At 40.0% G+C, this 26,446-nt stretch overlaps 4 protein-coding genes across 4 annotated transcripts; 1 reads left to right on the forward strand and 3 right to left on the reverse strand.

The window, feature by feature from the left end:
- Nucleotides 1–376: 376 nt before the first annotated feature.
- Nucleotides 377–3,008, reverse strand: LOC134080604 (transcription factor Sox-19a-like). Its single transcript, XM_062537125.1, has 2 exons — nt 2,108–3,008; nt 377–1,526 (listed from the first exon to the last, which is right to left on the reverse strand). Exons 1-2 carry the CDS (start codon nt 2,752–2,754, stop codon nt 1,280–1,282), a joined length of 894 nt encoding a protein of 297 aa, XP_062393109.1. The 5' UTR covers nt 2,755–3,008; the 3' UTR covers nt 377–1,279.
- A 5,004-nt stretch (nt 3,009–8,012) lies between these two features.
- plscr3a (phospholipid scramblase 3a) lies at nt 8,013–12,573 on the reverse strand. The gene is made up of 7 exons (XM_062535718.1): nt 12,505–12,573; nt 11,800–11,907; nt 11,588–11,630; nt 11,121–11,341; nt 10,129–10,290; nt 8,458–8,616; nt 8,013–8,293 (listed from the first exon to the last, which is right to left on the reverse strand). Exons 2-7 carry the CDS (start codon nt 11,848–11,850, stop codon nt 8,234–8,236), a joined length of 696 nt encoding a protein of 231 aa, XP_062391702.1. The 5' UTR covers nt 11,851–11,907; nt 12,505–12,573; the 3' UTR covers nt 8,013–8,233.
- Nucleotides 12,574–15,481: 2,908 nt separating this feature from the next.
- On the reverse strand, nt 15,482–18,912 carry LOC134080605 (PHD finger protein 23B-like). Its single transcript, XM_062537126.1, has 5 exons — nt 18,517–18,912; nt 17,381–17,415; nt 17,172–17,264; nt 16,278–16,824; nt 15,482–16,053 (listed from the first exon to the last, which is right to left on the reverse strand). Exons 1-5 carry the CDS (start codon nt 18,542–18,544, stop codon nt 15,851–15,853), a joined length of 906 nt encoding a protein of 301 aa, XP_062393110.1. The 5' UTR covers nt 18,545–18,912; the 3' UTR covers nt 15,482–15,850.
- Nucleotides 18,913–18,919: 7 nt separating this feature from the next.
- LOC134080607 (CTD nuclear envelope phosphatase 1A-like) lies at nt 18,920–26,273 on the forward strand. Its single transcript, XM_062537127.1, has 8 exons — nt 18,920–19,971; nt 21,407–21,473; nt 21,577–21,695; nt 23,278–23,349; nt 23,893–24,009; nt 24,126–24,237; nt 25,010–25,094; nt 25,392–26,273. Exons 1-8 carry the CDS (start codon nt 19,867–19,869, stop codon nt 25,450–25,452), a joined length of 738 nt encoding a protein of 245 aa, XP_062393111.1. The 5' UTR covers nt 18,920–19,866; the 3' UTR covers nt 25,453–26,273.
- Nucleotides 26,274–26,446: the final 173 nt, after the last annotated feature.

Here is a 26,446-nt window from a genome sequence, read left to right on the forward strand (position 1 = left end):
TCTTATTTAAAGACCAATTACAGTCTATATATTGAATACGACTATTTTTGTTGCGTGTAAAGAATGACAGGCAGGAGAGGGGTGACAAGCTGAGCGCAAATAGACCCACTCATTCTGTTTAAGTTATTGAAAATGTAAACGTTGTCCATCATCATAATCCATTAGACATAGAGATTGTTTATCTACTTTTAGCCATGTGTTCTCTCTTTTAGACTCTATTAGCTTTATCTCCACACTACCACATTTAATTATCATCCTTTGTGGTTAGATGTTACAGTGTTATCGTTTACTTGTAAGAGTTGACCTCTTAAAAAAAACTTGTACACAAAGTATTACAAAAATAATAAAATTCTTTATTACTTTGCTGTTTTCCCCATTTAACAGTTTCAAGTTACACAATGCAATAGTTACCCTTAGTATAAGGGTGAGTAAAACAAAATTATACACAGTACAATCTCATTCACACGGGGTCTTCACCAACACATTTAAACACACTATGAAAAACATATTTACATCATTGAGAAGCTGACACTATGTTGCCAACATCTTGCAAATTGCAAATTTCATATTACACTGGATTTAAGTTTTTATGTACAGCAGTTTGTAGACCCTAACTTGGGAAGACATTGATAAGATTCAACATTCTCAATCTTGTTGAATTGCCACCTATAATTACAGTCTACATATCAACAATAATGCCCTCTGATGAACATTCTTGAAGTTCCTCCATCAAAGTTCCTCGCTATTGAGGAGGGCAGGGAGTTCCTGACTATCTCTGTATCTTAGAGAGAAAAAGATAAGGAACTCTCCTCAGTCACAATTCACATTACTCAAAACATTGATTTAAAAGAAAAAAAACTATTTGGGAATGTGATGGTGAGTGAACACAGTTTCTTTTCGGCAACTGAGAATGTCAACCTGGTTTGCCATCCAATATAACATTATCAGGACACGTCACCTGTCAGGACTAACGGCAACACTGTCACAATGACATAAAACTATCATACACACTTGGATATGATATCCACAGTATTTGGCCAAACAAAGCGTCATAGCCTTGCAGCAAACACGTCTCTTTTGTCTTACAGTGACAACAAAGGCGGGCACCCCAAAGCAGCCTGAGGCCAGAGACCGGCCGCCGGTCTCCTCGGGCCACAAGCGGGAGAGCGAAGCGCCTCGTCCGAAACCACATGACAAATCACACAGTCACATGACCCGGGTCGGTGCTGGAGGCCTCTCGTTACCGGGAGAGGGGGGGGATATCTGTGCGCCGCGCCGGTCAGATGTGTGTGAGGGGTGGCGTTCCCCCCACGTAGTGCTGCTGGAGGTTGGGATAGCCCCTCTGGACGCCGGCGTCGCTGGCGTCCCCGTTTGGGATGTACATGCTGATCATGTCCCTCAAGTCCCCTTGCAGGGGCCCCCGCTGGTGGTTTGGGGCGCCAGTTGGGGAATGTGACACGGACTCAGGCTTCACCATAGACATCACTGGGCTGGGCTGCTGGGGGTTGCCGCCATAGGACATGGGGCTGAGGAAGAAAATGGAGGGAGAACAGTTACTTACATGCTCACGCAAGGTCATGAGCCTGACTTGGGAATCTTACATGAAACAAAGTTGGATTAGTTGTTGGGGCTTTGTGGCGATATCTGGATGCCCAATGAATTTGAATATATCTTACTTTAAATGTTGTGCCGCCTGTGTGTGATATCTAACCTCGGACATACACTGAAATAAATACTGTAAGCTACGATGTAACTTTCCCACTGGACTGCTGAGGGAAAACCAACTTGGTTATGAGGTTGTTCTACAGCCTCATATCAGCAGAAAAACTGTTGCATGAGAGTAAACTCTGTGCAGTGTAAACACACACAACCAGGACAACTGTTGTATCATTAACACAAAGTACAGCAACAGCAGCATAATTATAAAGTCAATATTATTCCTTTAGAGGTCTATTATGGGATTATGGTGAATGATTCTATCATATAATAGTGCCTAATCTATTTGACATCACATTTGATCCTAACAATTGTTTAAATCCCATTTGATCCTAATGATCTCGTGGTCTTCTGGAGAGGGTATGGTAAGACGGGTGTGTTGGGAATTTACCTGTAGGAGTTGCCGCCGTTCATGTACGTCTGCGCGGTGGTCATCGCTGACGGGTACTGCAGGGCCGAGAGGTCATAGCGGTACGGCTGCTGGCCGTACCCAAGCGCGTCGCTCTGCATGCCCCCGTACCCTCCCGTGTGGCCCCAGCCGTAGCTGTCCATCCTGGGGCTTCCCCCGGGGCCCTGGACGGCCGCCGCGGCCAACAGGTTGCCGGCCGACAGCGGGTACTTGGCGGCGGGGTTGTCCTTCTTGAGCACGGCCTTGGTCTTGCGGCGGGGCTTGTACTTGTAGTCGGGGTACTCCTTCATGTGGAGCGCGCGCAGCCGCTTGGCCTCGTCGATGAACGGCCGCTTCTCGGCGTCGGTCAGCAGCTTCCACTCGGCGCCCAGGCGCTTGCTGATCTCCGAGTTGTGCATCTTGGGGTTCTCCTGGGCCATCTTGCGCCGCTGGCCCCTGGACCAGACCATGAAGGCGTTCATGGGCCGCTTGATCTTGTCCATGGGGTCCACGGTGGCCTGGTTGGCCGCTCCTTGTTTGCTCCCCCCGTTGCTGAGCCCGTGCATGGGCCCGTTCACAGGTGGCATCCCTGGGCCTGTCTGGTGGGACTGCACCGAGGACTTCAAGTCGTGCTCCATCATGCTGTACATGGCTACACCTCAAACAGACAGCAATGTCACTCCAAACAAAGTATTTTAAAAAGTGTTTAAACTTACAAGCCCGGCAGACCTATGTTCCTCTAGACCTGTGCAGTGACTATACCCAGAAGAAACTTGCTATCATCTACCACACATCCTGTGTCTAGGGATGAGTTGGAAGTTAATCCTCAGATCCTGTTTGCTCTAAATTACCGCAAATGCCTCAGTAGCTCTCAGACTGTCGCTGCCAACTTCTCGCTCTAAAGGTGCTCGGATTCTAGTGTGTCATCACAGTCCCGTCCGCTCCTAACTGCCTCCTTGCCAGCAAGGTCATTTGCATGACTAAAGAAGGGGTGCGGTGAATTAGAAAGCCCTTCAGCGAATCAGAGGGCCCAGTGGAGGAGGGGGGGGGGGTAGAAAGTTTCCATCAATTGTAAATAAGCCACAAGTTTTTAGGCCAAAAATACACTTAACAAAACTTACACTATAAAGTTGTTCATCATTTTAAAATCTTCATATTACCTAAACATCTTTAATGCCAAATCACAGATTTTACATAAAAACCGAGGCCTACAAAGTTTCACCAAATAAAAATACATAAGTTACAATAACATAAAATCTTACTTAAAGATGTCCTTTATAGCAAGGGGCATTCTAACCAATATAGTTCTAAATAAATCAACAAGTTGCAGACTGAATTGTAGTATGCACAGGAATGTGACATAAAAATACATGTAGTTAAAAAAAAAGCACTAAAAAATCAAAGTACATTTTAAAAAAAATCTAATATATTTCATGTCAGAAAAGAATACCTTTCTATTTTATGGTAGATATGGATCTTTCTCTAATGATAACCATGGCGCCATGACAAGCAAAAGTCATGTCGAGACCTCAGAATTTTTTGTGTGTGTTGCTTGCAAAGAACAGAGGTCAGATCACAGTTATGGAAGTTTGTTGTTTGTTATGCTTATGAGCTTTTATTTGTGCTGGAGGGACAATCTGTTGCACCACACTGCAACTTTGTCCACTATTGTCCGTGTATATATGACTTGACAGAGTAGGGGTTGACAGTAGGTTAAAGAAGAAAAACACATAAGATGCAAATACGCCCCGGAGAAGTGGCAGCACGTTGTGAGAGTGGCATGCTCTCCCTCCCCCTGTGCCCTGCTACTGTAATGAGCGCAGGTGTGAAGCGCCCCTCCTTAGCGCCCAGTCGAGTGAGACCCATTAGTATCTATGGTCGTCACTTCACACGTTCATTGTGGCAAAGGTGTCTGCATGCACAGCAGAGACAACGGCCGCCCATCCGCGAGTCGGGCCCTCCCGGTGAGCCGGGCCAGCATCTGCATATTTTAGAGCGTCTCTTTTACACAATACTTTCCGCAGCACGCCCATATTAAACTATACGATCTGAATGACTCTTAAGTACATCTCCTCTCATTAGAAGTGAGGCTGTCGGAGTGAAAGACTAAGGCATATTTAGAGTCCTTAAATAGCACGACATGGTGAAACATTAAATAAGTCCTTCACTAACACTGGGGCTATAGTCTTGGAGGATTAGGCTTGGGTTGGACTAAACAGCACCCAAAATAAGGGTCTGCAGTTGGTGATTAAGAAAGTTGTTAGGGGTGACATTTTCCAGGTTCGTGCTTGGAGTAGGCTAAAGACATCCTTCTGAATTCTGCACACATTAAATCTCACTTAAAATGATTTAATCAAACAAGGCTAAATTAAATGGAGGACCGTGGGGGATCATATTTCCCTTTCCACTTACACAATAACAATATCAAGGGAGGGTAATGCCCAAATCTAGGACGATTTTTGTTTTATTAGATATTGGCACATTGTGCAAGACAAATGAACTGAAACAAAATGACATGTCTATCACAGAGGCCATATTACAAAAGAGTGGAGGAAGCCTTCAGCTCAAGTCTACAGGATCCATCTAAAGGTCATGCATTTAATTGTAAGAATAACATTACAGTTGGACTGTACTGTGTCAATATTGGCTCATTGCACCGTGTGAGTCATTGTTCCTCACTTATTATGCAATTAACCTTAGTTCGTATAGGACCTGAATATGGAGTGTGCCATTGCTATTGTGCGTGGGTCATTCTCATGTATGGGCTCAGTCTCATTATGAGCAAACGCAGAAGAATAAAGAGAGGAAACACATTGATGTCTCCTGGCGTTGTGTCGACAATCAAATCAAAATTTAAGTGGGGCCGCTGGGGGAAAAGGAGAAAGAGGAGTGAGTATGAAAGAGCCAAACATCATACCCCATAAGAGACAAGCGGATTGAGAATGACAGATTGGATGGTGAGGAATAAAAGAAGAGGAAAATGAAGTGAGGAGGTTGGAGGAATATAAAGCACGATGAACAGAGGGAGGGGAAGAGATGGAGGAGAGTTGGGGGACAGCGAAAAACACAGAGAGAAAGAGCGAGCGAAGGAGAGAAACCGAGAGAGAGAGAGAGAGGTGGGGGGTTGTTGGTTGGAGGAGAAAGTTCTTAAGCTTTTCAATGACAAGTAGATTGAAAGCCCCTCTATTCAGTCCCACTCTGGCGCTCTTCTCATGTAAATGGGTCCTGGGCTCTCCCAGCCATCCATCACTGGCCACAGCGTTGCAGGCAGGCCCTTTACGATCACCCCACCCCCCCCAACCCCCCAGTAGCACAATCACCCTGCCCCGCAATACTGAACTGCTGCAGAAGAGCTGGGGGGCAGGGGGCTACATGGGGGTGGTGGTGGTGGTGGTGGTGGTGGTGCAGTGGGGGTGGTTGGAGCGGCTCGGATGAGGAAGCGAGCAAAGTTTGGGGCCACCTACATGGTGCGAGAAAAAGCGGGCATTGAGAACACGGCCCAAATGTGAAAGGAGAATCGGTTCCAGCCAGATTAGAACGGTTGATTTCTGCAGTGAGGCCAAAGGATGGAGGGAGAACAGGGAATGACAGGCAGGATGCTTACTGGAAATGAGCCCCAGTCCCAACATGTGATGACGTGTATATGGCTTCACCTGTGTTTAACTATACAGAGAGGACAACACAATTCTCTGCAAGATGGCAAGATGATGGACTGTAAAATGTGGCACTTAAAATAATGATGTTATCTTAGGCCTAAAGTGTTTTAGCCAAGCTTTTACACATAAAGTTTAACTCAGAGTTCTGTCAAACTTACTTTGATACACAAAGACTTACAATACATCGCTGCCTTGTTTGTGGCAGTTAAATGATGTTCAATGTTGTTTTGTTTTAATGTGTCATCAGCTCTTTTGGTGAGGGTATTTTCCTTCAAGCATAATTTTGCAGTGTGTACTGAACTGTGCACATATTTTTTCTCTTTTCTTCTAGATTAGATCTACTTAAAATTCACTTCTTTTGAACTATGAGATATCAGGAGTTCTCCCATATAAAAAGAAATATGGTTCACTTGTTCTTGTTTATTGTCATGTGCAGTATCCATTTAAAAATGAATTATTCAGCTAAACAAATGAGACACTGCTGAGGCCTGAGGGTTATAACTTTTACCTTTAACACTACCAGTACCAGCACATCTATATAAAAGAAAACCATTTTCAATGACAAGTAGATTGTAATTTTCAATTGTGCCCTTTTGTGCCAATTGTGCCCTTGCTCGCCGTTCATAATTTGTTTATTGTCACAACAAAATGTATGAATTTAACTGTTAAACATTCAACACATTCAAAATGTATCAAATGAATTTAGTTAAGGATAGCAGTACTCAGCCGGCATCAGCCAAAGTTTCTTTGTTGCATATCAACAGCCCACTGCTGATTCATCAGACAGAGCTGGTAGTCCACCTTGTGGCCAGATATAGAAATTCAACACAGGCTTGTTTAACACAGTAACCTCAAGCTGTTGAAAGTGGATGATGGGTGCACTGCTGTTTAGCTTATTGAACAGATTTAAAAAGCCACATGTCCACTTGACCCTGGTCCTAGCACCAGAACAGTGATTCTACACTAATAGTAGGTTACTGTCTTTTTATAGGCTAAATGGACTATGGCCATTATTGACATATGCATAATGATTGTCAGCACTATATTCTTTTGGAAACAAATGTTCACTTTGTCATGCTCAATGCTCAAGAGTAGAAGTACAACAAAGAGAAACATACAGAGAGGGAGAGAGAGATGTTCCACCTTTGTTTTGTGGGCTGCTTTGCAATTGTGGAAAAGAATACGGGACCCTGCCACATTGGAGAATAGCCCCATCAGACAATTCATCCTGATCACAGAAGGCAACTCAGGAAATAGTTCTGCAGTGGGGAAAAAAGTAACCATCCCCAAGCCTGAAATGCCTCATCCGTAGGTTAACTCAGGTTTTTTCAGCCATCAAAGTCACTGACACACAGAAAAATAGAGGCTAGAATGGAGTTTATCTCAGATATTTGGCACCGATATCTCCAAACTGATGTTAGCCTTTTCCTCTAGATCAGCTTTACAAACACACAAATCACCGCGAGAATGTGTATCCAGGCTGGATAATGGCACAATAAAAACACAGAGTTATGTAACCTTTGCCCTGTTAGTTTCCATAGAGACATTTCCACAAAGAGAGATCTAATGGACTGGACGTCTATGTTCACACATGATTTTATAAGCGTGCATTAGGTCTGTCTACTACACATTGTCTTGAGGCAAAGTAGGTGTACTGAAATATCTGAAAATAACAGGTTTATAAGAATAATATATTTATCATATTAATATAAGAATACAACACAATATGCCCACTGTGTACATATCCGTTGCCCTTTTTAGTTAAGGCATTTTTGGTGAACTTCAGAAAAACTACTCAAATGACAAAATCTACTAATAATCAGAAAACAAAGTCTGTTTAATTTAAAAGTCTGCTGGGCCCCCTTTGCCTTGCAGTAAAGGATAAGCTGACATTGTATCATTGTTGGCACAAAAAGTTTAATCAATTAACAAGCTGTCAAGTTATCAACATACCAAAATGTCATCATAACAGAGGTCAAATACACATGAATAAGCAGGTGTGTATAAACAAAAATAAAACTGGTACTGCATAACATTTGTTGTCTTTATTAAAAAAAAAAAAAAAACTAATTACACATTATTATCAAAGAAATTTGTATCAGAAATGTTGGCAACAACACTTTCAACCAGTGCACACACACAAAAAAAAGAATTTCTACCACATTTACATGTATTCATTTGACACTTTTATCCAAAACCACTTACAGCAATAGGATAGCAAATAAGCTACAGTACAGAGGAGGCTAGCTAGAAATGACCACTGCATCTGCCAATACTAGTACTAGAGGATAGGAGTGCTTACTGTAAGTACTATTCAAAGTGTGGTAGGAGAACATAGCAGAGGGAGGATCATGGTAAGTACACATTAGGTGAGTCAGGTTGTCAGGTTGTCTAGGAGAGTTGTTATCCTTGGAAGAGTTGTGCTTTCAAGAAATGTTTGAAAAGCGAACAGAGAGGAACACCCCTGGTGGCTTCACCCAAACACACTGCATCGCTGTCCACTGTCCCCCGTATACTCGAAAAACATGAAATCCTTTCAAGTGAAGAGAGAACAATGATCAACAATAAATAAATACAACCAGAATTTTTAATAGATACAAACACCTGAATAAAAAATGCCTCCGGATTATCTGTAAATGAATATACCATCGTCCATATATATTCAGCAAATATGCACTTTACACATAGCCTACTTACGATCAGAAAACAAGCCCCAAGCAACACAGCCTTCATGTTTACGTCGAGGTCGAGGGGAAATGTGATTCCAAAGTTGTCTGTATCAGTGAACGCCTCCTTCACCAGTCCACTCCATTGCTTACTAATCTTCCCAATGGCCTGGTCATCTTTACCTTTCAACTAGAATGAGGAAGAGGACACGCCAGAAACAAGGACATGTCCACTTTTAGGAACCTTCTTGTAAAACAACATATAATCTGCTACGAGATTAATATGCATAAAAACACAATGTGTATTATTTCTAAAAAAAAAAAAAAAACTGCACCATCTCAGATTTTGCTCAAAGTTTGAGTTTGTTTATCAAATATTTAGGTCCCAAAACTAAGACCTGTAAAATATATATCTTTTTTTGTTAAAAATGATATTGTTATTTTGCTTTTCAAAATGTAAATTTAAATTTTGCACCCTCAGAAATTTCTGAACTTGGAGGTCATGTTTAGGCATTAATATCTTTAAAAGTATCATTCCTAGCCTGCCCAAACTTTGTAAGGTGGACAGACTGTTCTCAGTATGACTAGGCCATTAAAAGAGTGTACCACATGCCTATTAGTTTTATATATGGCCCTGGAAGAAAGTGCAAAACTGTTGATATTGAGGTGTTTTCCACATGACACCAATCATTATTTTGTCTGCAAATACAATACTTTACTTTACAATACATTAATGTTGAGGCAATATTTGAAGTCTCTACAACCCATGCACATAAAGATATTAAGGATGAAACAAGATGTGATGCATTTTTTTGGTGATGTTCATAGGACTGAAAATGGTATGTGGAGTAGCTAGTAGGAGCCAATAGGCTAATGTGCATGCTAGTAGCTAGTAGGAACAACACAAACCACAAAACACGGGAACAGGTCAATTTATAGTAATTTCATGTACAGTAAGTAGCATGAGGTACCATGCTTCATTCATATACTGTACATGAATACTCTTACTTGGTATGCAGTTTCAGTCTTGACCCTGCAGTGAAACAATTATTCTGACTATGAATTTATCTATGATACAACATTGCCTCTTTGTACACTAAATGCCCATGCACTGAGCAACTTTCACATACATTTTCAGGTGCCTAGTAACTACTCCACATATCATTGAATTTTCCTATGAAAATGACAACCTCTCCTTGTTTAATCCTTAACATCTTCAAGCGTATGAAGAGAGCTCAACTGTTGGTAAACATAAAAAATATAGGCTATAGTATGAAAAATAATGATTCATACCAAATGTGTACAAAAACAATTTTACCCTTAATGTCACTCTTTTTAAATTATTTTTAACTCATTTTTCACATCTAGAGCTTTGTAGAAAATCAATGAGAATGCCGTACAAACTTGTCTTAGTTCAGTCATACTGAGAACATGTTTGTCTTCCGCCTTACAAAGTTTGGCCTATTTGGGATATTAATTCCCAGATAATGTGATTTTCAGGCTGTAAAACAGAGGTAATTTCAACTACTGTGAAAACATACGATTTGAACAGAAATATTTGACAGACCTTGGTTTTGGGACCCATTCTTGACAGACAACCCAATCTGAGACGTTGCTGCAACAACCTTATCTGGTTTGATTCAGAATGCCCCTAAATACGATAATGTATACTCTAGCAGCACTTTTTTTTACTCAAACGCACCACAAAGTCGACATCCCCACAGCAGCTAATGGCACAGCAAGGTCCCTCTATTTGCATCAGTTTTTCCTTCGAAGGCCCCAGGATTGACAGCTTGGGTAAGAACATGTGCCAGTCCTGGAACACATAGCCAATGGTAGTTCCTGGTGGCGCCTGAATCTCAATCTTGGTGTGTAGAGAAATGAAAAAAACACGTCATACTCTATGAAATGTTCAAGCTTAATGCTAACATATGACTTTACATTAGGCTACATTACATAACATATACAGTAAAATCATAATAAAATGCTTAACTGGGTACAACGTCACATGTCTCCAGTAATTTCCTGTGGATTAGCCGCATTGTGGATAAGCCACATGACAGTGTGTTTTATGCCATTTAAAGAGAAACAAAACCATAATAATACCATATTACCTGATAGCAGAGGACATTTTTTAAAATCAATGTATAAGTTACGGCTAGTTGGGAAATTACGGTCAACACTGCCTACAGTATAGGCTACTATGGGAATTGGTAGGCTAGGATTATATCCATATTGCCATTGTCAATTCTGCTTATCGGTCCGATTCTTATCAATTCTCTTTTCCTGTGAGTAAACGGTCCTTTTTCAGCATCTACACAGCTGTTCTTGTCTCTAAGTCTGAATACAGTGTAGAATATATGCCAAATAACATCAGAACATTTGAAACTAAACTGCAATGGTCCATTTGTAAAGGAATATACTAATGTGGAAAAGAATTACAATACTGATTGGTAACAATTTTTCTTAAAACATTTCTTATAAAAATAAACCTGTATGCCTTGCAGCCTATATTTGTTTAATGCAAATTGTTTGGTGTTGTTTGGTCCAGCCAACTGATAAGCAAATAAATAATCTTACTGTAGCACCTTTGTTTGGGCACAGAAAACCCACACGTTTCTACTCGATACACGATTCTCGATTCCCACCCCGAATCTATGGCGTTAATAAATGAATGAGTGTATCTTGGTGTACCTGTTGCAGACAGCAGGGGCAGCAGCAGGATGCACATCGGAGAGGTCTGATCAAATGGATGACTTCCTGGTCATTGTGATCTTTGATCAGAAGGTCAAAGGGCCTCGCTGGGCCACAGCAGTTCCTGTTGCAGCAGTTAGTGTCCTCCTTGGCACTGAAGATCTGTTGGCCCAAGCTGTTCTTGATCTCATACCTGTTTTTGGTTTCACAACCACAGAGCGCTGGAGAAACAAAGATTAGTTCATATTTGACATTTTAATAAAACGTAAAACAGTAAACACAGAAACAGAAGCCTATGGCACGTATTGTGTCTGTCTCAAGCCAACGGTGCACTGCTGTTGTATCCTGCATTATTAGGCTTGGTTGTTGTTGATCAGCCATTATGGATGGTCCCCCACCAAAAGCACAAGGTATTTATCTTTTCTTTTGTCGAACCATAAATGGAAAGGCCAGAGTAAAGTACACACCCTCCAAGAGCTCCACTTTCTGGTGTATCAAGATCTGGTCAATCTGTAACACAAATGCTGTTACGACTGTGTGCACATGTCAGTCATATATAATGGGTGTGTTTGGTTGCTCCTGCCCTGAATGCTAGCTGATATCCGGAAACAATAATGTTAACACTCACTACAAAATACATTATCAAGAAGATAATAAGAGCATAAATGACCATACTCACTTGGGTAAGATATTCTAAACCTGGTGGTACTCCTACTGGGTGCAAAGCCATCACAAAGCCTAGGCTATAGTTTACTACGTTGTATGTTTACTTGCGAGGACAGTGAGCCTACAGACCATAGGAAAGGAAAAGAGAGTTATTTTTGCAAATACATACAAATTGATGCTTTAGTAATAAACAGATGCTGATGGTGAAATGGCATTGATCAATGTAGCCATGACCCTGGATGGAAATGACGTTAGTGGCCATATTTCATAGATAATGAATTATATGGCAGATGATCATATAAGCTTTGAGGTTCGTCAATGGAAAAATATTTGGAGGTAATGAAGTGAGCAGGCGCAATCTGCTTTACAGCTTCCCATGACACAAAGGGAGTCAATCATTAATCTGACAAACAAATTAGGCTGGTGTGAATAAAGTTCACAAATATACTTACAGTAACAATTCCGGAGGTTACTTTTACCATAATAAGTGATTATCTGAAGGAAAACTTAAGGTAATATAAGGGTGCAGTGTTTACTTAGTGTAAACAAAAGATCCATTGGACATTGACACCCATCAGAACTGAAGTGCCGCAAAAAAAACAAGACTTACAGAGAATTTATACTCTGCCTTCAAGTTGCCTCTGTAGTTATGTCAATGTAGTTATGTCAATGTTTGTGATCATCCTTAAAGGAGGCATAGTAATAGACCTGTACTCACCTGATCAGGTAAACGCTGATCCCTTTATACTGGAAACACACCGGGAGCTAATGAAACGTTCACTTGACGATAATTTATTTGACCAAAGCAGAGGACAGCAGATGGTTTATAAACCTGTAGGGTTAACAGCAGTGCGCATGCTCCTGCGGCCTAAGAGGTGGGTCGTTAAGTAGAGAAGCCTACCTTTCCATTATCTGAGGTGGGGCTTTCTCGACTGTCAGGCATAAGTGCAAGAGATCAAAAAGAGGGATTATCCGGGGGATTGAAACATACTTGGGCATCACTCCTGTTAAGGATACAAGGATGTTTATTTGTCACATGCCTATGATTACTAATGTAAAGAATGCAGTGAAATGTCTACTAGGCAAGGAAAGATTATTCAAAAAGTATTAAGAGAGTGATGTATTGACACAAAGACTGAGCTCAAAGCCATACATTGTATCACTATACCACACAGCCAAGTAGTGAGCCATGGCTGAACATATAGGCTGGCAGAATTCAGGCAATAGTAGAAAAGTTAGGTCTTAAGATATTTGAGACGACCATATATGTATTTCAATCTACGTTTTCTAAGGAACTATGAACAAACAAATGCAACTTAAAAGTATGATTTGAGAAGTCACCCTCACAAATTACTGCAAGCAGGATAATCGATGCCAACATGTCTGTTGCAAAGTGATGCTTAATCAGTACTTGCTGTCATGCAATTACTTTATTAGAGTGTGAAATAATTAGATATAATCAGTCTCTTTACATTTTCAATTTTCTGAAATATTCCGACGTATACATTTTGTGTCTAATAAGTAAGACATAATAATATGTAATATAATAATATAATGGACAACATGGTGTTTGGTTCACATAATTAAATGCATGGCTGCTTTAACCCTCTCTAGATCCATTAGCTGCTAAGTTGTGATACAATGATTATTCTAATAATTATTCTTTTTCCAGGTCCAAATGGTCTCAGAGCAGCTTGTAGGCTATTTCACCAGTAATTGTTGTTATTGTATGGGCTACTCAGAGTAGCCTATATTTTAAAAAAGTAATTCTACTCACTCGCTGACTCAACCTAGTAAAATCCCATTTTTCGCAGTGGCGTGGGTGTTACCTTTGAACACATCAGGTGACTGCACTACACTAATTGCTCTACTTACTAATAACAAAGGTTATGGTGACAAGGTTTACAGACTTTTTAGACAAAAGAGCTATTGGCCACACAAACTATATGTGATGTCAGATGTAATAATCAGAGTTACCCACTTGATGCTCCAAGACAACACAATAAACTCTGCCATCAAGTGACAGGCATCTTTGTGGACTGAGGGTCAAGTATTTCATTAATATCCATAATGACCTGACGACAAGCATTGTGAAATCTTCACATGACTACAATACAGCAATAAAGCATGTGACATGTTCTCTGACTAAGTAGGAACCAATGAGCATCACTCTGGATGACCACTAGAGGTCTCTCAAAGCACTTGGACTAACCAGTCAGAAGACCACATCAGTTAACCTGACTTTCGCCAGATCCTGTAGTTTGCTGTCTGCTTCACACAAGGATCTGGGACTTCTCGATAGGAGATGTATTTATGAAGGCGGGTCCTTGTAAAACATCCTCGCATGTGATTTGATAAACCACTTGCCTGTTATCTTGAATGACGTGCTAGGCTTCTTCAAGCTCTTGCCAAACCCGGTCGGAAGAAGAGTAAAAACATCCTTGCCACCAATGAATGTCTTCAAAACGATTCTCTGTTAATCTTTTAAAGAATGAATACTCGATAGATTCGACAAAACGGTTGAAATAGCAGAATCAATGTCAGCACAAGACTCCTCGCTGCGTGCCGCCATTGTTATTTGAATCAAACACTCGCTTCGGCGCTCCTGATTGGTTGCTCATTTTTTGATCACTGGAAGGGGTTTGGATTGCCCTCGCGTCCAGACCCTTGTGTGGAGCTCAGCGAAACGCCTCTGGTGGAGCATGGCGGAACTACAAGGGTCTGGCGAGAGTCAGGCTACACATCAGTGGCCTGCGCAGAAGATGGCAAGTCCCTGGACCAGGAGCAACATAGGGGCACTGCAACATTCACCGTAAGGTCCAAGCCCTGAACCCTCAAAGACTTAACAGAGATCTGTTAAGTGATAAGAGTTGGGGATCATAATGGTAATAAAAGGAATGGGACAGCACCTGTGATCGATTGTTAAAATTAGGGTACACCAAAAATAAATAAAATAAAAATGACCAAAAACATGTGAAAATGTATTGAGGCAGTTGTTCACTGATCTTTTTTTTTTCTCTCTTCAAATTTCTAGCTTCCCTTTGGATAACCCTGCTGATACTGTCACAACACTAGGAATTGTTGATAATTCCGTTAAGTAAAATCTTGGGTAAAACCCCTACGGTAAAACCTGTGCATGACGTCACAATACAAGGAATTGTTGAGAAGAAAGGGCACATACTAAATGTCAAAGAAATCTTCAAGGGAAACCTTTTTACAGCTGTAAACATTTTATTCACTTTGGCATGGCTATATTGAGAACCACAAAACTATCACCATTCACTAAGGTATTTACAGATCTGCACAATGAGATTAGAGTCCAAGTCAATATGTATACATTTCAAGGGGGGGGGGGGGGGGGTATTCTTTAGTACTAGATGGAAATGAAATAAACATTCATTCATAATATCAACCAATTGCTCTTTCTAAACCAGTCAACCAAATTGCCATTCCTAAGTCATACTAAAATATTCAGTATATCGATCCACTTTCAGTCAGGTAAGCATAATTTCAGTTACAATGAAACAGGTAGCTCCATAGGGCCACAGGTATGACTGAGAGTACATTCCATAATGCAGTATAGTGAAAAACAAAAGTAAACACCATAAAATTAATTTAGAAAAATAATAAATAAGTAAAGAATATCTGAATAGAATATTTGACTGCAAAAGGAGTAGTGGTGAAGGAACGCTGGATCCATGTAGATGGCAGGCTTTATTGAAGAAAGAAATTTACTTAACTTTGCAGAGAGTGATTCACCACTGTTGCAAGTAATTCCAAATTATACTTGAAACACCAGTACACAGAGCAATTGATTAATAATACAACATTGGATAACTGCACAAAAATGCGCCAGCATTTTATCAGCATCTTTGGATGGTGCTCAAAATGATTCCCAAATCATATGCTTATGCCTACCGATTTGCCATGTCTCTAGGTCAGGACTGAATCCAATCCTTAAAACTAACAATAAAACAAGGAACTTGTCATTGTTAGTTTCTCCTGCTGAGGAACTGTATACATCAAATAAAAGATAACATAGTCTGCAGCCGTAATCCAAGTCTTCAGTGATCCTTCCTGGGCATGGATTTCCTATCATGTGGGCAGTTCCTGCACTTGTGGCAGTAGAATATGTCAGGTACATTGGATTTTTTTATTTTGGCACATGACAGGTGCACCCATACACCACATTGGTTACACTCAATCATAGGCCTACCAGCAAAGGGCTTCCCGCAGTAACAGGTGATCAAGTCCCACGAGTCATCACCTGGGATAAATAAATAAAGTAGTTTAGTGAAGCAGTTTCAAAATGCGCACACGCGCACAGCACACACACACACCAATTCTCAGTTTTTTTAAGCCCGTTTTGCCACAATATTCTACATAGTACATGAGCAGTTTACAGTCTGTGCATGAAGAACATGAATTACCTTTAGCAGTAAGTAACACCAGGTTTCATTACTTTAACGGCCACTTTACATGGACACTTACCGGACTCCACCATGATGTCTTCATCTGCAATCCATGTTTCGCCCTCACTGGAACTCAAATCTGCATCCCTTGGATGCTCGTCTTTGAGCACTACTCCATTGGATCCAACACAGTCCTGCTCCTGTGTGTCACGTGACAAAGTGACATGACCCATTTGAAAGGAGTCCCCTTCAACTTTGACAGGACCATTGATCTTCTTTGGACTTGATTTGGGGCCTTTATGCTTCTTGCTGTGCTTGATGCGTGCCCTTTTTTCTAACAAAACACAAGAATTGTGCCCTTCATTTTTGCTTACAACCCCAGGTGAAATCTGTTTCCAGTCCGTCTTATGTTCAGGATCTACACCAGGGCAGTCCAAAAGCCGAGTGTCATCCAGGTGCATCTTTTTTGCTGAGGCGCCTTCAGAGTGCTGGTGATGGAAGCTGTTCATGTCCCCGTTACTTTGAGACTTCTGAATGAATGTGTGGATCGTGTGCACATCTGTATGATCCTTCTCTACTGGGAGATTTGAGCTGGCACATTTTGAGTCTGAAGCCCATTCACTTTCCTAAAAAAAAAAAAAAAAAAGATAATAAAAATAAAATACAACACAAATTCTTGAATCTTGAATTTCCCCTTGGGGATCAATAAAGTATCTATCTATCTATATCATTTGAACATTGCTTATTTCCAAAGATATATTCAACAACTAATAGACAATTGCTACAATAGATTACTACTCCTTTACTGTAATTTCTCAACTATTAGCCAAGGTTTATATGTTGATTTTGCAACATTTCCTCAGCTAAGAGGTTAATGCACAAGGGTTAATATGGTTTTGTTTCTTTTGTTTCTTTTAACTTGCATAAAAAAACAGTCTTGCGGCACAATGCAATGTTATGTCTCACAACTCACTCCTTTAGATGAGGGCATATATCCAGAATAGGCCAGGACAAAGCTGCAGAATTTGTTGAAGTCTTCCACAGTCCTTTTCCTTCTCTCTGGATTCTGTATGGGAAGACAGTTTCTAATTAATTTATTTTTGTCCTCGTCAACTGTCACATCATACGTTCAGCTGCAACAAAATGTAACTCTGTAGAATGAAGACCATACAGGCAACTCACCACAAAAGACTCTGATTTGCATTTCCGACCTCCACCTAAAGAGAAAATAAAATGTTTTTCAAAACAGCGAATCAACCTCTGTTAGACACGCCCACATCATCACAGAGATTTCCGGGGGGGGGGGGGGGGGTATGCTTTACTTTAAAAAAAAAAAAAAAAAAAAAGGTATGCTTTGCTAGCGTTAGCTTAACCTCGGTCTTCATAAGCTACATATGACATACGAATTGGGCGTTTGGTTGGGTTATGCTCAAAAGCTAAGCAATGCAACGTTTATCAAAGAGCGAGCTTCAAGAAATTGCAGTAATGTCGCTCTACAAAATCGACCGGTTGAGTCGAGTTGGCAACCTCTAATAGCAAATCAAATAGTTGAGAAGTTGGAGGATAACCATGCTTACAATTTAATAGCAATGTTAAGCCTTCGAGCACGAGTGAAACACCGTTAACACGATTAAGTATTTACTCGAGTACATTAGTATTCATTTTATCTTAAGTTGACTCTGCATCACTGTAACATACATTAATCTAGATTGAAATGGCGTTTCCGTGAGCGTAACGTTACAATTTTCTTGGTCCACTCCTAGAATGCTATTTGACCAACAACGGGGACCCTAAGAGACTTTGATAACAATCAACTACAGATTAACGTTTATCACCGTCGTGTGATAGAGAAATCGTTCAAATTAACTTTACATTACATTACATAACATACATAGCTATCAATGATATCAAGCTAGCCATTGCCATCAGAACAAACTGAAGTGCTCCATTGGATGGACACTTATGATATGGCCAATTATTAAGCATAACGTTTGTCTAATAACTTTAAAAATCATCATACGTTCAGCTATTTGCACAAAGACAAGGTATAGTTAACGTTAAGTTACTTCTATTTTGCATAGAAATAACGTTAATGTTAAAGCTAGCAGGCTAACGTAAGATTAGCCCGCCGCTGAGTTAACGTTAACTTTAGGTTAACCACACTTAACAGCAGACTTAAGCAAGTTATAACATCGTTTTTTTAACTTTTGTAAAATAAGTCAACATTAATATGACAACATTCGGACAACGCGATTATTTTTTACCAGTCATCAAAGAATAGCGGCAAGCAAAGAAGAATCTTTCATGTTCAACGTTACCTTGATGGCCAGCCATTACCCCATGCATGATGCTCAGGATCTGTTAACCGTCAAAAATGTCCAAAGCAAGTCCTGTTGCTTTGAATACAATTTCGTCACAAATAAATGTGCCTAAATTCTCTAAAACAAATCTTTCCAACGCAAACCACACGCCAGAATTAAGTTAGCCTACAAATATAGCCTCGTTGTCGCTAACGTCTGCTATTTTACTACCTTGCTTTCCAATCCACCGCACTAAAGATAACATCCTTCGAGGTCTTTTATGACCAAGACGACAGTCACGGTTACATTAAACACACTGTAGAGCAGAAGAAGTCCTTATCCTCTTAATGTTTCACCAAAACTTCGGAACTTAGCCTGGCTAACAATATAGCAACACTTCAGACTGCGCGCGACGAGACAATCTGGTGTGGAAATCCTGCTGACGTCACATTTTGTGTAGTTGCCCGCGACCACGTGCGTGAACTGGCAGACAGGAGGATATTTATTTGTCAATGAATTATGTAAAAATCCTATGCTGCATACAATCCTAAGGTGAAAGAATATCTTAAATGCAGGATGTATTTAGTTTACTCCATATTTATCATAGCGTTGATGGAATGTTTGACAGATGACTTGTTTTTTTACATTTGACATGGTTTAATTCTTACTTTGTATCCCCCAATAGGATTTTTGTAACTAACTCGGTATGTTTGTATATTTTTTTCTCATCAATTACCGCGAGGACAGGGACCATGTAGCTCTGGGAGTTTCACGGAAGTGACGACTATTATACCGATGGCGGCCCTCATTACGGTTCCGGCTTGGAAGCTATTTTGACGGCGTCCACTGTGACTTTCTGCGTGTTTTTTTAAATGGTCTCAAATAATCAGATATTGAAGGGTACCTTACTAAGTGCACTTGGCAATGCTTAATACAGGTTTCCATTGAAGCAGCAACTTGGCTAGTTATTGTCCGAGACATTTACTCCAAACTCCACAAGACAGTCTTGCTACAGGTTATCCGTGAACGCTAAGAATGTCTTCTTGACAAAACCAACTCATAGCTTTTTGCCCATTTAGTCGGGGCTTTTATTTTGTGTTAGGTATAACGTTAGTTGTTGTAGAGCGAGGTCTTCAAGGGGAAAACAGGCCGGCCCAATAACTGGGTTATAACTGTTAATATAAAGAGTCGACGTACAGGTAGGGGATTCTGGAGGGAAGTGGCTAGCTTTTAGCTGGCTACTATTGTAGCTAGCTGAAGCTGGACTCTCTGCTTTATCAAAGTCGTTTGGACCTGGACTATCAACTTTGTGGACCAATTTTGGATTATACGCTTGGAGGTTTGCTGCATCGATCTTGACGTACCAACATGCTGAAAACTCGTCAGTGTTTACTCGGGATTAGGACTTTTCTTGGAGTGGCGTCCAGAATATGGGGTTTCATTTTGTACATACTCAGGAAGCACTTAAGAACGGTTAGTATCCGTTGCTTTGTTACTGTTGCAATCACACCTGTTAAAATGATGATGTTTAGTCCACCGTTTGTCTAATTTTAGTTGATCTTGAAAGTCTATATATATATATAGAATTAGAGAACACATGAGGATGACAGAATGACTTTATGCCATATTTCAATAGGCCTCTATTACTACATCACCCCATTCCTACAAAGCTGTGTAGTTAATTACTCCATGCACTTCTGATCAACTCCAAAACATGTTCTTAAATACTGTTTACTACCTCAGCCGTCATTTAAGTTGCTGTGTGAGTCGCACGATGAAGATAAACAGTTAAGCAATGCAAATGTTTATGATGTTCTCTAGAGCAGTTGAACCCTAGACTTTCGACCTGATAATATCAGGTTCAAAGTGAAAGAGTAAGTTCTATTTTAACTGATTTTAATTCTGTAGTATTGCAGTTTTGTTATTGTTTTTACGATAATTGATATATTTAAATATATGGACAGCTTTTGTGAATTGCTGTGATACCTCAATTAGGGCTTGTTTTTTAAAATCAGTGTTTGGTGTGTAAGTAATTGTGAGTTTCATGACTCCATGTTATGCACACCTGTTTTTATACAATCTACTGAGACAAACAGTCCATTATGACCTTCAGATGTTTTCTTTCTTTTTTATGTAAGGACGACCTTAACTGGGGCAATATATTGTGGTCCTGCCAAGTGTAAACACTGTAATCCCTACTAATTGATCTCTTGTGAGGTCAGTCCAAATTTGCTAAAACACAACATAGAACGAAAAAGTTTGGTTTTGCTTGTTTGTGTGCAGAAGTGTCACACCTCTTGTATAACTTGTGACATTTTTTACTGCTCTTAACAAATATGAATGTGTTATTTGTTGTATGCCTCAAGAAAAGCATGCTTGTGGTCATATACAAATAATGCAGGTGTGTTTTTTATGATGTGTATGTCAGCAAGTGTGAAGAGGCCCCTAGAAGACTTATGACTATACTGAAGTCACGCTGATCTACAGTTCCATGTTTGACAGCTTTTGACAGCTGTGGGAGGGGCTATAAATAGTGTCCGTTAGGGCCGGTGTGGGGGGGCAAGGATGTCCTTTGCACACAGTGCTTCATTCTGCACTTGACACTGATATCTTACACTATCAAAGAGAAAAAAGACAGTTCTATGACATGACTATTATGAAAAATGCTCACATGTATTGGATCAACAGAAGTTAAAATACAGACAGGCACATTTTGGCATATCCTTCTAAGATGCACACATGAGGAAACCCAACCTTGGAAGATTCAAACATTGTGAGGAAAGACTATCTGATGGGTTGACTTCATATTTTTACAATAATTTAAAAAATTAATTAAAGACTTTCATAATTGTGAACATTTAGAATAATTTATTCATCCTATGCTATCTTTGTCATTTATTTCACACAGATAATTCAGTATCAAACAGTGCGCTATGACATATTACCTCTCTCACCTGTGTCCAGGAATAGACTGAGTAAGTAACAGTTTTTGTAGTGTGAAACATTATTTATGTTCTATGCATACCAGTGCTGTCTTGGAATATGCCATGATTGATGTTTGTGGTCTTGTTTCCTCAGATGCTGTCAAACGTAAAATCCTGGTGCTGGATCTGGACGAGACGTTGATCCACTCCCACCATGATGGGGTCTTGAGACCTAATGTCCGACCTGGCACGCCACCAGACTTTATCCTTAAGGTTTGGTCTGCTTTTCTCCCTTGTGCAGTTTTAGAATAAACAAGTCCACTGTTTACATGCATTCAGAGTTGTAGTATTATTTCAATTAATTTTGTAGCTCAAAACATATCATAATATGTATCCTTGATTCACCTAGTAGTTGTATTTACTCTTCATTGTTACTTTCATACTGTTTCAAACTAAAGATCTTTTAGCATGTTTAGTGGAAGCGTGGTTAGTTGTTAGTAAACATCGAAGCGGTCAACATGACAAAACAAGTAAAATCTATGAGTCTTGTCATTCTGTCATTCTTAAAGAGAGAGTTGCATGTTTTGAACAGTCAGTTTGTGATTCCAATTTAAAACTCTACCTACTGTCAAAGCAAGCATGGCTCAAAAATGACAAGAGCACACAGACTTCTAGGAATGGTCAGTAGTAAGAGCACGTTTAATTAAAACCGGGAGGCCATGAGCAATAGATATGAAGGAAGCAGTTTCAACATGGAGACGGAACTGAACCACTGTTATACCACTGCTTGGTCAAATTTCCTATTGTGATGCGCTATTTGGAACGTGCATTATTTTTCTATATACCGCACGGCTATGAAGTAGTTCGTTTTTTTGGGCTTATCACACTTGAATATCAATTCGCCAATGTGAATGTAACGGTAAAAACAGCAACGTTGTATCTAAGACAGCGGCAATATAAACGAAAATGATAGTAGCAGTGGTATAAGCGGGATAATCAACTCCGCGCCCTGTGCGTTTATAGGAAAATAATGCACTTATCGAAGTGTAAAGTCCCCTCCGCCTGCGGCGTCGGGTCCTTATTACCACTTCGAACGTGCATTATTTTCCTATTAACGCACGGCGCGTCGTTGATTATCCCTTACATATAGAGGTGCCTGGTTTATCACTGCCCACAGACGGCATATGGCCACAGTCAGTTACACCAAAGGCTCTGTTTTCCAGTGCTTTGCCAAGGGTGGTGTTAAAAATTATTATAAACATAATCCACCCGTGTCATTATTATGCAAGGGTCAGTTACATTTATTTCTTGAATTGGTACCCATTTGGAACCATAAACAGATTGTAGGAATATACCTGTGTGCATTCAAAACTGACCCACATTTGTTTTATTAAGAGATGTACAGTATATGCCACAATGTGTTGTTTTGACAGGATGTAGTCATCAGGTCCCTCTCCACAGGTATATAAAAATAAAATCAAACACCTACATTATGAATGCAGACTGCATGGTGCTAGATTAATACACCTGTGGAAAGGGACCTGATAAAACTCATGAATATGTCTACTGTTAACATGTTATGCACAATGTAAGTCCAGGAACCAGTTTCAGTACATTTTAGATTTCATTTTAAAAAGGTTTTTAAACAGAGACATAAGACATGAACAATTCCCAAGGTGCCCAGAACATATTTTCAACTTGTGATTTAGCTGTTTCTTTGGGGGGGTGGGGGTTGCATTATACCACAAGTTCATGCATATCAAAACAGAATCTGGCACATGAGAATGCAAGTGTTCACACAAATGTTCTGAATTGTCTAAATCTTCTTTTTTACTCGTAATTTCCCCGCCTTTAGGTGGTAATAGACAAACATCCAGTAAGGTTTTTTGTCCATAAACGACCACATGTGGACTTCTTTTTAGAAGTGGTGAGTTTTTAATCTATTCATGTTCTAGCTTCAATGTACAATGTTCAATGTTCAGCTGACTTAACTGAAAAATGACTAAAATGCAAAAGTGCTTTGCTATACAGAATACAGTATTATTTACGAAGGGCCCCCCTGTTATTTTCAATAAAGTTATTGCGGTCATTGTGGTGGCTATATCTTTATTTTACGAATGTGAATTTTAGGGCATTGCTGTCATTGAGCTTGATGCTCAGTCAATCTTTCCTGAAGAAACAGTGGTTGAATGAATGAACGAATGAATGAATGAAATGATAGTTTGGACATTGGCAGTTTTTGGTAATTAGGCACTAATGATGATTAATCAATATCTTTGTGTTAGGATAGAATCAGTACTGTAGGCCACAGTGACACTTGAATGAATATGTTATATATGTATTTATCATTTCTAGAAATCAATAGTCCCTTACGTAGATTGTGCCCTGGATTGGTTGTGCAATTTGCTCTGGCATTTTGTTTAGCTTCCTAATGGTTGTTGACTACATGTACATGATCCTGTTCCCTTAGGTAAGCCAATGGTATGAGTTGGTGGTGTTCACAGCCAGTATGGAGATCTATGGCTCAGCTGTGGCAGATAAATTGGATAATAATAAGGACATTCTGAGGCGCAGATACTACAGACAGGTATGCTCATACACCATCATAACTTAAAAAATCACACATCTGTCATTTCATCTCACTTTATTATACACCCCTGCTGAGTGTAACTTTTTGACTTACTTTGTCATCCACCTTTTCAGCACTGCACTTTGGATCTAGGTAGCTATATTAAGGACCTGTCGGTGGTGCATAATGACCTGTCCAGTATAGTCATACTGGATAACTCTGCTGGAGCGTATCGCAGCAACCCAGGTCAGTGTCTTTGGGTCACTTTGTGTCTTTAAATGAAATGGCTTTTGTCAGATTTATCAAAGAGACAAGTATGTGGGAGTGTTCAATTATTTTGAATGAGGTACATACAGTCGGCATTTATGCCACTAGTCATGATGGTGGTTACCACCCCCAGTAATCGTGGTTACCATGGTTGAAATGCCCCCATGGGGGAACGTGTTCAATTGGATTGAATGTAATAGATTGAAACACCTTTATAAAAGATGAAATATTTTAGCAAACCTCAATAAACAGCACGAAAAAGTTTGGACCGCGAGTTATCTGTGTGTCAACAAGGTTAAGGGTAACATTAAGTTTCCTAATTTTGGTAATTCCAGTTAAACTGCCGGAGCTGTCATTATAGAACTATTTTCAATGACCAGACTTTGTAGCTCACATAACCCAGTGTTTCCCACACATAGACTACTGTATGGTGGTGCACCACAGATTCAACACAGGCCGCCACATATTGCGTTTCGTTATTATTATATATTTTTTTAACACTCTGGGATCTCTCTTTGAGCTTAGCTCTTTGAGAGATTCATATTTGGTTTTCATGAGCTGTAAGCCGTAATCATCAAGATTAAAACATTAAACAAATATTTAAACACTTACTTTATATCTAATGATGAATCTAGATTATATGAAAGATGTACTTTTTGAAATAAACTAAGGGTAGAAAATGAACTTTTCCACAATAGAGACCCACCTATATTTCACCACCATACTGAATGCATCGTTTTTCTTTTTGCAGACAATGCAATACCAATCAAGTCGTGGTTCAGTGATCCTAGCGACACTGCACTTTTAAATTTGTTGCCGATGTTGGATGCACTAAGGCAAGTAACATCACATCCTTTGCAAGTGTGAAGTCTTCTGTCAGTTGTCTGCTCATGCAGCCTCTAGGCTGATGGTGTTTTGGCTGTTTTGCTCTCGGTCTAGATTGATTGGATGCATGCATATCCAAGGCACCTCAATTGTAAAAATCTGAAGAATGTTTTATAGCTTCTTGTACGTCCTGTACAATTCAGTCATACCATGCTACCTAAAATAAGGTTACACAGAACTGTGACACTCTTATTGAAGAAGTTATATTAGAAATGTTGCCAATATTTTGCCTGTGCCGTTTCCTCCAGGTTTACGTCGGACGTCCGATCCGTCCTCAGTCGAAACCTACACCAGCATCGACTGTGGTGATTCTGTCCACTGGGGCCTGCCTTCTCTCCGAGCCCCAGCTCTCGGTTTTGTGAAAATGCCTCTCGCTGCCGTTCGTTAGCCCCATAGACCCTTCATCCACTACTGAAGCAGTCAGCCCTTCGTCTCCATACCACTTCTGCTGAGGAAGTGGCGTGCACAGAGTTTGAGGAATGGGGAAGATAACGATTTTAGAGACTCATATGGACTCTTACCACTGGGGCAGAGAGGCCTGCATCTATGATGATTTTTTTTCCTTTTTTTTCTATTGTCCAAAATGGAAACTTTGCCTTACAGTCCTGGGATTCTGAGTGTGCATGTTGAGTATTCGTGCGAGAGTGCTTGTGTTTCAGCATTTTTTTCTTTTCTTTTTAATACAGAAGAAACAACTGTGGCTAAATGGTCTTTCCCCTGTCACTGTCAGGGCACTTATTTCCCCCCAGATCTTTATTAGTCCAGGTTTTACACCATACCCAGCTCTTGTCCCTTCCTGTCCTCAGCCTTGCTGACTACCATGCTCAGGTAAAGTCACGTCATTGGTCCCCATCACTGGAATGTGATGAGCCATTAAGTATTTTTAAATATAGATTTTTTGTTGTTGTTGTCCATAGTGACGAGCTGTGGTTCAAATCTCAATGAATGAGTTATTAGCAATATCAACTATTTATCCTATGATATTGATTTTTATTGAGATCTCGCTTGGGCAGAATCTAAGAAGAATTGTAATAATTTGTAAGGGAAAAAATTAAAGACTATTTTTACTGTTGTAAAAGATTTCTGCTCTCTCCCCAGAAATCAACCAAAAAAATAAACAAATAAAATAATTTCTGAGTTCAAATATGTCATTAACCTTACATATCCACAGTAACTAGTAAATGTGCACTATATTGCCAAAAGTATTTGCTCACCTGCTTGACTCACATTTGAACTTCAGTCACATCCCATTCTTAATCCATAGGTTTTAATATGGCATTGGTCGCTCCTTTGCAGCTAATAA

This window comes from Sardina pilchardus, chromosome 5 (assembly GCF_963854185.1).
Source record: "Sardina pilchardus chromosome 5, fSarPil1.1, whole genome shotgun sequence".
In the NCBI taxonomy this organism is placed as follows: domain Eukaryota; kingdom Metazoa; phylum Chordata; class Actinopteri; order Clupeiformes; family Clupeidae; genus Sardina; species Sardina pilchardus.